This window comes from Blennius ocellaris, assembly GCF_963422515.1.
Source record: "Blennius ocellaris genome assembly, chromosome: 2".
Taxonomy (NCBI): domain Eukaryota; kingdom Metazoa; phylum Chordata; class Actinopteri; order Blenniiformes; family Blenniidae; genus Blennius; species Blennius ocellaris.
This window is the reverse complement of record NC_137651.1, coordinates 25,576,838-25,589,578: the sequence shown is the minus strand read 5'-3', so window position 1 is coordinate 25,589,578 and position 12,741 is coordinate 25,576,838. Positions and strand designations below refer to the sequence as shown.

Here is a 12,741-nt window from a genome sequence, read left to right as displayed (position 1 = left end):
GCACCTGTTTGTTGGTTGTACTCGGCACCATACACAATGGGGCAAGTAACAAAAGCCGCCGTTCCACCACACAGTACGTGGCGGAGCGGGGCAGAGCAGGAGGTTATGCTATGGCAAAGCGCACCCAGGACCAACTGTGTCGCACAACAAAAAGTAGGGTAAAAATGTAGGCGGGGTGGGGAATGACTCAGAGACGTCCAGTGAAGAACACGGAAGCGGCCATCAGCCATCCAAGTCGTTCTCTTGTGACTCAAATTAAACTTTCTCATAAGAGAACAGCAGCGTCCAGCTCCTGTTGAATCTCCTCAACAGGTAAACCTCGTTAAAAGATTGCGATGTTGTATCGCGTGCCGATGTTTCAATAAACCCAGTTAACAAATCAACCAGTGAGCACAAAGCGGCTCATGTAAACAACAACAGGAGGGTTTCCGGCCGATGAAATAATTAAATATTGTGGGCAAGTTGAGAGTGACGATCGTCACTACCAATAAGCAGACGGCGGTGCCGTCGCCCCTCATCACAGACCCGTTCCTCGGAACAAAGTACCTCAACGGTGGGGTAGTGCAAAGTTGTACCCGGCGGTCATGGGTTCTTTCCGTACCGTCCACAACTTTAAAATCGGACCGTACGAAAACACGCCCCACCCCGTGACGTGACAGAAAATGAACCAACCGTATCTAAAGTAATGTATGCACATGGAGCCTGGCAGACATCTATCAATCTTATAATCAAGCTCAGCATTTCCCCTAATCACCAAGGTGAAACGATTCTAAATATTGCATGCAACATGCAAAATAATATTTGGAGATACTGCAAAAGCAAGTATGACAAAGAGGAAAAACAGCAGTGCGGGGGCCTCCTACCTCTAACCATATGCAAAAAGTCAGATAAGCCATGTCCAAAGGGAAGTCACTGAGCTGGAGAGTGATGTGACCTCAGCCCGGTGTCCTTGCCTGGAGCACGTGTGCGCGTGCCTGTGTACAAGTGGTCATGTGCATCAGTGAACATGTGTGCATGAATCCAGAGCCTGTGAGGGCAAAGGTCATCCTTGTCATACCCCGACAGCTATGGGTCAACGGCTCTCTGCATTTAGGGACTTGTGGCCACTCTGCTTGCTGCAGCGGTGTGTTTCTTTGCAGTTTAGGATGGATGGACTCCAATTAGTTGTTCCTTTGGATTTCCTATTTCTATTTGATTGTTAAGTAGATGAAGGCTCAAATGCATTCTGGAATGATCAAAGCTATCCGAGTGAGGCTCAAACCAAGTCACTGCCACCAAATGAGATCAGTCACATCTCCAGATGTCGAGAAACACAGAATTTGAGAACACGGACTTGAAATTATGCTTGAATTGTAATTTCCAGTACGAGTACGAACCTTTAGCTAGTTCCTGACACTGAGTACAGATACAAGTACTTATTAAATGACATTTTCTACAGCCATAAACAATATGTATGAGTTGTTATCGAATGTTTTATCATGTATTTCCATTTTAATTCTGTTTCATTACATAATTATATGAATTCTTTGCCACCCAGAAACAAATTAAAGGCTGAAAAAGCTGACGAGAACTATTTCAAAACAAATCATAGATACATCCTGGCAAGTTGTTCTTGTCCCCTGTGGGGGAATATATTTCAAAAACCTCTCAAGTCAAGAACAATTTATGCTGAGTGAATGAGTCCGGTCATGATTTGGGGATTTCTAGTGATGTCTCAGTTGTGACTACGAGATCAAATTAGCTTCCTTGGAATGCAGTGTACATTTTAAATTTTAATTTGCATCCAGAGTGGTGCAGTGGTTTGTCTCTCAGTTAGAATAATACAAATCCGGGTGAAGGAGCCATTGAACATCTGAACTGTCGATTGTTCTGTAGACAAATAAAGTCATACAGGAATTCCAGATGCTTTATAAACTTATGTTAAAAAAACAAAAAAACATGCATCATGTCTGTGAAAATATTCCGTTTGGAATATTGTTGATTAAATGTAATTTTAAGCTACATTCATATTGTACAAAGAGATGATAACCTAGAGTTAGAGCAGCTTGTGCGACCATAAAAACATAAGAAATGCTCATGTTTACACATATATGTAGACTTAATAAGCATGTGAGACTCATCATCAAGAAATTTTGTCGACCAGCCGATGAAAAAAAAGCTTCTTCAGGATGTTTCTTCCAACAGGTGGCACTGTTATATCGTGATGTGCACCCTTCACTCACAAAGAAAAGGCCTAGGTTGTGTGGAGTTTAAAGACTCCGTCTGTGCCTGTGTGGATTTTCTATGGCTACACCGGCGCTGCTCAACACAACAGGAAAAAAACAACAACGTGCATTTCACCACCAAAGTTGGTTGGGATTGGCTACAGTCCTTGTGACCACGACTCGGATAAAGCAGGTATGTGAAATCAATGGATATTTCTTTAAACTGCTGTGCTTAGAAAAATCTAAATAAGTTTCCCTGTGAGTCTCAGGAGAATAAAATCTGCTGACATGGGCTTAAGTGAGCATAAAAACTGTGTTCAGCCTGAAAACTGACAGTGGAACTGCAGAAAGACTGTGGAACTGCCTCCGAGCACTATCTGCAACATCCTTCATTTGTATCCTTTGTGAATCTTAATCGTTTGAAAAAAGTCCTGTGAATATCAACTAAAAACTCAACAAAGGGTCACTACATGCGAGCTGGGAGCGGGTCAGATATTGCAACAAAGGCTTCATGGGAGGGTGCAAACATCCCGCCGATCGGGGTCATTCAAGGAGACTGGCGCAGGCTGAGAGACAGGAAAGCACATGCCAGCTGCGCCGGTCGCCGGGGTCATACCTGGGAGATGTCCATCACAGCATCGCAGCTGAGGGGTCGGGCAGATGTCAGATCATTGAAGCCCAGAAGGGTGGAGATGATGCCGTTCTGATCAATCCTGCGGATCATGGTGCCGTCAACGAAGAAGATTACACCGTACTTATCCACGGTAATGCCTGCAGGTAGCCAGAGCAGCAAATAGTCATCAGTTATTCTGTTTATCTGCAACGTAATGTGAGGACAGAGCACCGCTAAATGACAATTAGGGGGTATTCCCTGCAATATAATTACAGACCAATCATGGCAATGAAAACTAATGCTGGGATTGATTTTTTTTAATCAATATTTGAAAAGAATAGAACCATCAAAACAGATGAGTAGCAAAGCATTCATTCAATTACGACAAAAAAAATGTCATCAATAGTTTTTCTCGCCAACTCTCTTGGCCTCAAAAGAAGAAGCCCTGTTCGCTAATCTTAGCAACACGTAGCTTTGGGTTGATTCAATTACTTCAGAATTAAACAACCAGCATGAAAGCAGCTCTGTTCTGCTTTATTTTTCTTCGCAAACCTTGACTATACATGTGCACATTTCAGAGGGACAGTGTTATTTCAGTACATGTGACTCATCATGCCATCCCTGTGGAGGACAAAAGCCAGGCATGTGATCGAATGACTAATGCATCAACCCAACATGAAAGCAGGAAGAAGAAAAAAAACTCAGCAAACATGAAGAAAGAACGATTATTCAGTTTGAAATGTACTGAATTTGCTCCATGGATGAAGAGAAAGAGGTAAGAATACAATTTGTACTATCAAGAGAACCGGAGAACGTCAAACTTAACAATATTATTCTTGAGGTCACCATGTGCTTTAAAACTTACAGATCATAATGGATTTTTATTTCACTGTTTACATCTTCAAAGGTTTAAAACATTTGGAATTGATTCAGTATTACGGGATGTTTTTGAGAAGCTCACATTGATAAATCTTGTCATTAATTCAATGGTAATAATGCATGTACAATGGATTTCTATGGGTGCATAGTTTTATCTGTACATTTCTTCTGGTACATTTTGAATATTCTCGAATCCATAACATAGTTTCTGAGTTATTATGGGAATTCACATTCCAAATCACAAATATAAGCACTAACTAAAATAGAACATGCAGTAGTCCTTCCAACAACATCCATGCGCTACCTCTGGGGTTAGTGAGTGTGGCTTCCACAGCCTTTCCTCCGTCACCACAGCGAGTGTCATCGTATGGTAGACACTGGTCACCAGTGCCTGCCACCAGCTCCAGATTCTTGGCCACATCCTTCACGACATTCAGGGATTTCACCTTGAACACCTTCCTGCTGCTGGTGTCCGACAGGTACACGGCATTGTTGACGGGGCTGGTGGCCAGGTAGTATTTGAGAGCGGGGCTGTTGCTGAGCGAAAGCGAAAGAGAGGAAGAAGAACCAGTCAATAAAGCTGGAAGGGCTACAGCGCTTTCAATAAGAGACATTGTGTAATACAATTAAAATGGATTCAAAAGCCATTTAGAGAGTCAATTGGGTACAATTAGAGTTTAAACCCAGGACATGGAAAAGAAAAATAGAATGAGATTAAACATGACAAACTAAAATGAGATTAAACATGACATAATGGTGGAGCTCTGAACTCATCTACAATACAGGCAGCTTAGTTAGAAAGCCGTGCTGTTAAGAGTCTGCAAATTCAGATCAGAACATACAGTATATACCAATCAGAGAAAATATTAAGGCCCCTGACAGGCTAAATGAATAAAGCTGATGATCTTGTCAAGAGGTGTAATTTTTCAGGCAGCAGGAACATTTGGTTCAGGAAGTCGGTGTGTTACGGGAAAAAAAACTAAACTTGGGTGAACAAAGTGATCTGAGTGACTTTGACGTGATTGTGACATTCTGTTGGCTTGATGACTGGGCTGAAGCACCTGCACAACGGCAGGTCATTGTACTGCGCCCCTGGTTTGGGGTTAGCACTCACAAAAAGTGGTCTAGGGCTAAATCAGAGGAGCTGAAGGCTACAGTGGCAATAAACAAAAAAACCCAAAACAAAACAAAATATTGTTGACCGTGACTGAAACGTGTCAGAACAAACAGTGCACTGCAGCTTGACATGTAGCTGCAGGCTGATCACCGTCCATACGAACTGTACAAAAATACAAGCTCTATAATGGTCATATGAGCGTCGAAGCTGGACAATGGAGCACTGGAGTGGGGAGACTAATACAGAAAAATATAATGGGCCTGATCTATATAAGGTTCGTGCATAGAAAAACGTGATACGCGCACGCATGTGTAACGTGATCTATGAATGTGACACACTGACGATCGTGCAAAATAACACACACTTATGATTTACTGCATTTGCATTCATGAATATGGAATATCAGGCAAGTCTCCTTGAACAAGAAAAACACTGGACAAAGTGTACAGTAATAGATACACATGCAATAAAGAAAAGTAAAATGAGAACATTTGCAGTATTTATAATTGTGTCTGGGCGAGGGAGACATTTCTTCAACTGACTCACAATGAACATTGTTTACAGACTTTATTTTTTTGTGTTGTAACTTTTCACTCTGTGTACGACTTAAGAAAAGCTCTCTAAGTACCACCACTACAGCTGACCTAGACATAGCACAAGCTTACCCTATTGGATATGGACACAAAGGATATGAATCAATATTTGGATTATTTATTGATCATTGTTGCCAGCCACAGATATACTGTACAAAGCAGGTGGCATTATAACAAGTACTTAAACTCATCCTCACAAGGTACAACACCTCTCTGTCTTTTATCCACACAAGTGAGAAAATTAAAAACAACAGCTGCATTTCATTCATCCACACATGCACACAGGAGGAAGTGTTCCGTTTCTTCAATAAATATTCTACTAATCTAGGTTTTTTTAAACAACAAAGATATGAATCATCAGAAAATTCACAACAAAAAAAAAAATCACAAATCTTCAGTATAACAAAAATGGTCATTCACATTCATGAACGAGTCATCACTGTCACTGTCTTCATCTATTGAACCAAAAATACCTGTCTGAATATCTGAAGGTTTGAAGCCACAATTGTAGTATTGGTGAGCCACTCATCTTCAGTCTCTGTTAGTCTTCTCACACACAAGTCAACGTCGAATTAATCATCTCCAGTATTCATGCACTAAGTGCATAAACTGTACAAACAGTAGCTGGCTGATATTGAGATGAACATAAAGGAAAGACGATACTTATTTTAAATATGAATGTCAGATAAGTTTCTAAGACAAGTTTATATATTTTCAAATATATTTGGTTAAAAGATATATTTACAACATACCACTTTTTCAAGGCTCTCGCTTGCATAAAAAAAAGGGAAATTGTGAGTAGACAACAAGCTGTTCTGCTGGCCATGTTTACTCTTCAGTACAAGCTCTGGAACATGGAATAGCAGTAGTTTTAGCAGCCTTATAGGGCGATTAATCAAAAAGGATCGCAAGATGGATGAGTGGTAGTTCTTTTTACTTTCTCTGGATTAGCTGGGCGCTGCTGTTGGCATTTGGTGCTGTTTTTGATTGGAAAGTGGTGTTTCCCATAACATCGTGGCGCCCGCCACGATTAAATTACGTCAGGTTTTAGCTCGACACAATATCGCTCCGTTCATTCATCTACGCATAGCGCTCTCTCCATTATTGTCATTCGCACAGACAGACGAGCGCGCATGCGTGATTGTAGTGCGCGAGACCCCCCCGTCTCCGGGCAAACCTGTGGGAAACAATGGAAGATGATCTGATGGCGATGCTGCACAGTAGTGTCTTTGTGTGTTGTTGATCAGCTGTCATGCTGGTGTGGATTAAGTACTGATGCATAATAGTGGCTGTACATTGGATTCGGATTGTGGCATGGGGAGGGGTTGTATTTTGTTACTGCTGGCTCTGACGGAAACACCGCTGCACGCTACTGGTTATAACTAAATGCATTTCTGAATTTGTGACAGGCAATCTCCATATCTCAAGTTCATATTTATCTGCTGTAATGCTTCGTTACATTTGATAAGTTCCTCCAACAACAAGTCTATTTTTTCTGCTCGTGGGGAAGCGATGCTCCATCCAGTCACTCAATGGTAAATACAAGTACAAGAGTGATCTCTTTTCCAGCCGGTTGTTCTCATATAAAGCGTAAGTAAAGCGTGCTTTCTGCAGTGTTTTTCTAAATCAGGCCCACTGTGACAGCTGCTTCAATATGCATTTGTCAGCATGGCGAATCATGAAAATGATAAAAAAAAAAAACAGGGGGGGGGGGGGGGGTGTAATGCTCTTGGTAATGTCCTGCAATGAAATGTCCTGTCCTTGAAAAGGTGCTGACTTGACCTCCAAATTACCCAGATCTCAATTCAATTGAGTCTTTATGGGATAGTCTGGACAAAGAGGTCTGATCTGAAGGGGCCCCACTAAAATAATTTGCTGTAGAGGCTTTAGTACTCAATACCACAGGAAGACCTTCAGAGGTACGGTAGAGTTCATGACTCTGGGTCAGAGCTGTTCTGACTGCAGTCGCAACATTCACAGAACACTAAACAAACGATTTTATTGCTTTGGCTGATGCGAAGATAAAACCCTCACATTTCTTTCAAGTCAATCATACAAGACTGAATGACATGCAGTCAATGGAAAAGAAACCGCCACTCGATTCTGGAAGGTTTCTCAGTATTTGAGTGAGACAACACATTACTGACCCAAGAAATTCTAAATGAAACGCACAACAAGAGTAACCTAGTTACTGCTCGAAGGAATACAAATAACTGTTTGTTTTATCTCTTGGGACTTTTCAGCAAGAAAAAAAACACAAACACAAAGCTGAACCAGGGATCCAGACACATTATGCCACCATCACAGAAAAAGATATCCTATTATAGTCGCACTAAAGTCAACAAAGTAATCCTTCATATCCACAGGAGGTGGCCCAGTCTGACAGACAGACAATAGAACCAAATATAACCAATCCTGCTGCAGCACGATGCATGCAATCTATTAGTACACTCAAGTCAGGATAGGTGTCAGAAAACAAAGATAGCTCTGTACAAATCCATACAAATGAAGTGACAAATTTCCATTAAAAATCTGCTTTTAAAGAATAAAAACTGCACATAAGCTGCGGCTGAAAATACCAAAGCATGACAGATTGTGACTAAGTCGGTGACACTCCGCTATAGATGACTGTATGGCAGAAACCTTATGCAGGACTGACCTTATTTTAAAACTAACCTGACAGCTTCAGCTGTACTTCGAAGTATATAGGACACAGTAGAATGGATGTCGGTAGAAAAGGTCTTTTCCTAACGGGCTCGTCCTGAGTAACCTCTCTCAACTACTTGCATTAGTTAAATTCACATTAATATAGGCAATTGAAACATATTTTCCCCTTATCTTCAAAAAACACAACAAAGACTAGTAATGCAGTGGTTGACACCACCTTTCACATGAGTGCAGTTCTTCGGGCAAAATGCAGCACAGTTCTGCCAGACCTGATAAACATTATGGAAAAACCTGTCAGCAGGGTGTCATTCAAAGTGGATTAAGACCGTATTTCAACTCTGACCTTGAGGGCTCCTGTAAAGGCTCGTGGTCAGCATGACAGTGCCAAAGCTCACATTTTTAAAATACAACAAGAAAGACAAGTGGGTCTGTGAAATTGTCATCCTCAGTACATAATTTCAAATGACAATTGACCTTCAATGAATCAGTGATGACAGGACAGTGCAGCAGTCCCCGGGCGTGGATGTCACAGTGCGCCTGCTGACCGGGTTGACTGATATGTTGGTCTGCAGCACGTTCCAGGTACGGCCGTGCAGCCGAGAAAAAATGTCTGCTGCTTTCGAGTAGGTCAGTAGTAAATCTCAATAACTGGGATCAACTTTGCATTCTATCTCCCATGTGCAATCGGCTGATACCTTATCAGCTCCTAGTTGCATGTAGAACAGTGTTAGTCCCCCGTAGTATATGAAACGGCGAGCGTCATTCCCTGACCTTGAGCAATGGCCGTAGACTCCCATCTATATTCACTGACAACATCTAGTTTGTAGAAGATAATTGGATTTTGCTGCATGCTGTCGTGAAAATGGTTGGAGCGGATGGGGACATCCTTAGTAGGGGGTCAATGAACATTGTAGTGAGATCACCCACCTCCCAGTCCTATCGCTGGCTCACACATGAACAGGAGGCAGCCACCCGTTTTATACAGACACATGCTGTGTTTTCCTGGATAAATCTCCTTTTTAATATGCAAATGTGTTTGGAATACAGACACCAAAGGGACGGGGCTTTGACGTTAGTCTTGCTCTCGCAAACAGAGCATGTGTGTGCAAGCGATGGGCAGGTTAGTGTGTAATAGCATAATGAAACGTATATTGGCGGAATATAGGCTGAGAAAAGACTGGCAGAGAAAGAGAGAGAGAAAGAAGGGCAATGGGAAGCTTCTAAATTTTCTGTTAGTGTGGTTAGTCTGGAAAACAGGGGCAAGTGACCGGCATTACAAAAGCTTTTCATCCTGCCTCAAACTACATGTTCCCTCGCTAAAGTCGTGACCCTGTGATAGACGATCAATCAATAGCCCCTTGCCTAAGATGTGGTATCTAAAGACAGCAGACACACAAGGGAAGTCTTCAACCCTCTGCCTTGGAAAATAATATCTTTGTATTTTAAGCCATCTGTAAACTGATTTTCTATTTAAGCACATCAAAACTGTGTACAATATAATCCCACCTAAAACACAAGTCATTCAGTTTAAGGTCCGGTTTGCATGACAATGTTTGGAGTGAAAATGTATTGTTTTTGCATTCCTGAGTCCTGAGATTTGAGAAACGTTTCGCATTTACACAGCAACATTTTGAAAAGAATGGCAACGGCAGAAACGCTGCATTTTCAGTGGCTCCAAGCACCATTGTCATGTAAACAGACACCCAAAACGCAACGTAGGTTTTGTGTTTTTGCTTGAAAACGCTGTTGTGTGAACGTGGCCTAAGTTTGCAACAACTTTCCCCCTGTGCTGTTAGGCAGCTAAGGCATACAATATTGCGAAAATATGTGATGCAGTTAGTTTACATGTAAAATCTAAATGACAAAATAAATAACATGCTCGATTATGCAATCCTGTAGAAATGTGTGGACCTAACGATCGCCTTCCAGACAAACGCACTTACAGCTCACGGAAAACCTCACAAGACATTGTTGATACACCATTACATTTACATTTAACAACAGCATATACATTATCTAAAAATGACCCCCCCAAAAAATATTAAAAATATTAGATACGTTTTATTTGCAAATTCTTTTAAAGCAAATACTGCTTGGCTTACCTATGCCTGGAGTCTTTATTTCTGTCAAAGTTTGGCAAAAGCAGCGAAAATGTGAGAAAGGAAGGAAGAGAAAGAAGAAATAATGTTAGTTGCTAGTAGATAGGTAATAGAAAAGTAGTGGAAAGAATGGGACAAAGGCGAAATATAATAAAATAGTTTTCATATGCTTAAAAATAATGATCAAATGATATTTTCTCACATTACCAAATAATTAATCTTTTCTGCAAGAATATCTGGCAAAACTCCCATTAGTTGGTTTGGAGCCCCACTGAGAGCCAAACTCCAGCTGATACAGGTGAAAGCGTAAGACAGGACCATCAATCCTTTGCCTTTAAGGTCTATCTCCATCGACCTCTGTGGTTTATGACCGGCTCTGAGTGAGCATGGCTACCAGCAGGCTTCTCCGTTACCTGAGCTCCAGGACGCTGGTGACATTCCCCGTGGTGAAAATCCTCCTCACATAGTTGAAGTCGCCCACGTACAGACTTCCATCCGAGCCACAAGCCAGAGCCACGGGAGCCATCAGCTTGTTTCCGTCAGCGAGGCCATTACAGCTGGGGCAGGAAATGCTGCGCCTGCGCCCGTTCCCCATCACACTACCGATTACAGGAGGCTGCTGAGAGATGAAGACGTTCTCTCCGTTGCCCATGTGGAGAATACCTAAAGAGGGGAAAGAAACAAGTAACACCTGCAACCTGTTTCGGATGAACAGATTTTGGAGACTGTGAGGGCTCTGCTTTGCATACATAGTGAGTACAAAGCCATGTGGTCAAGTGGCGCAATGAAGGCAGCAGACTGTTTCCAAATAAGTCCGACAAATTCAAGAGGAATTCATGCATGCCGGCTTTTCCACAGGAAAAAAAAAAAAAAAAAAAACATGATCGAAAACATAATTGCACAACATACCAACTATGAATATACAACATTGGGAATTTGCTTCATATTGCATGGGACGTCTCACATTAATTTCAAATGTGGGAAGGGTACACTAAAATGTGAAAAGGCATGTGCAAACATGTCCAATTATAGAACTTACATCACTTACGTGCTGACTGTAAACATTTCGGGTGCATAGAAAACATGTACTAACACATTCTGATGTTCATGTCGACACTGGTGACTCAGCCCATACGGAATGTATGAAGACTTCCCCTTTGTCGGAAGAAATATACTGCCTTTGGTTCTAGACCAAACTTTCTATGAGGCGTTTGCTCATTCTCCCTGCATCTGCCAGTGCATTCGGTTTACACCCCACGACCCAAAGACATGACTGTGAGTTTAATTTGTGGCTGTAATTTGTCTGTGGGTGAATGTGTGTCTATTGTTTCTGTGTGTTTGCCCTCGAATGGAGAAAAAAATCTGCTCTTAATGTAATACTACCTGGATAGTCTTCATCCTTCAAAGCATTAAAAGGTTTATAGGGAATACTCCTTTTTCAGAGTCCATGTGATCAGTCTTGGTTGGTTGAGGTACCAAATCTGCTTGATATGTAGTTCAGTTAACAATCACAATTGGATGCTTCACTGCAAGGGTGTCAAACATAAGGCCCATGGCCAAAACTGGCAAATGGCCAAAATGCAAAAAACACCAAGCAAATTGTAAACATTTCAAGGAAAATTTTCTTGAATATCATCAAACTAGCCCTCAAAGCCATGTCGTCAGGGTGAGTTTGTGAAAACATACATAATGTAGAAACTATACTTTTTGACATTTCACTGTATTTTGCACCAGAACGTATCATTAAAATGGACTTTTTTGTCATTTTCAGTAGTAATTGTTTGGTTTTGTAAAAACATTGACATTTTCATCACATTTACTCTGCGCCACAACAAAGAAAAAAATGAAAATTGAAGGTTATCCCCCCCCCCCCCCCCCGTTTCCATGGAGATGATGTCAAAGCAGTTTATAAAAGTTCTACCTTGGCAGCCAATTCCAAAAAGTTGCATTTTTGGTGACTCTGACCACCATTGTCATATAAACAGACGCCCCCTAAATGCAAAGAAAGTGTTGCATTTTCACCCTGAATTGTTGCTGTGTAAATGGGCCTCAAGTGTGTGTGGTTGTCTGTTTGCCCTATGACGGCCTGGTGACCTGTCCAGAGTGCATCCTGCCTTCTCCCATCTTCTGCTGGGATCGTCTCCAGTGCAACATGACCTTAAGTTAGATAAACCACTGCAGAAGATGGATGAATGGCAAGTCAACGTGCAAGCAATAGTATTTCCTACTATCAAATGTGATCAGCAATACAATAACTCTAGTGCTTAATACAACTGGTATTCTGCTTGAATGTTGTTCAAATGACCTTGATTCTCTCGTCACCCGTGAAACCAACAGTCCATTGATTTTTGGAGATTGGTCGCGGGTCGGCTGTTGCTCCATTCTGTTCTGAAACATTCAGTCTCATCCTGGTTCATAATGGCCCCCTCCCTTTATAAGAAGGTATTTCGCAGGCGGTATTGACAAGCCTGTTGTTGATTTAAAATAGGTTTCTTTGTATACCTCCATTAACCGAGGCCATGAAAATTGCTCCGTGTGTTCTGTATTTGCAATAAGCAGCAGATGAAAT

The 12,741-nt window shown here is 41.6% G+C and overlaps 1 protein-coding gene across 2 annotated transcripts in view; it reads right to left on the bottom strand.

Annotated features, from left to right (window-relative positions):
• tenm4 (teneurin transmembrane protein 4) overlaps positions 1-12,741 on the bottom strand; it is a gene marked incomplete at both ends in the record, with an annotated part of 133,151 nt that overhangs the window by 27,977 nt on the left and 92,433 nt on the right. Inside the window, 4 exons of one of the 2 annotated variants that reach the window (XM_080513886.1) lie at positions 2,821-2,975; positions 4,001-4,233; positions 10,176-10,196; positions 10,586-10,835. In XM_080513886.1, coding sequence (XP_080370012.1) covers positions 2,821-2,975; positions 4,001-4,233; positions 10,176-10,196; positions 10,586-10,835 — 659 coding nt within the window. The remainder of the gene's footprint in view (positions 1-2,820; positions 2,976-4,000; positions 4,234-10,175; positions 10,197-10,585; positions 10,836-12,741) is intronic. The other variant, XM_080513885.1, reaches the window with a different exon arrangement.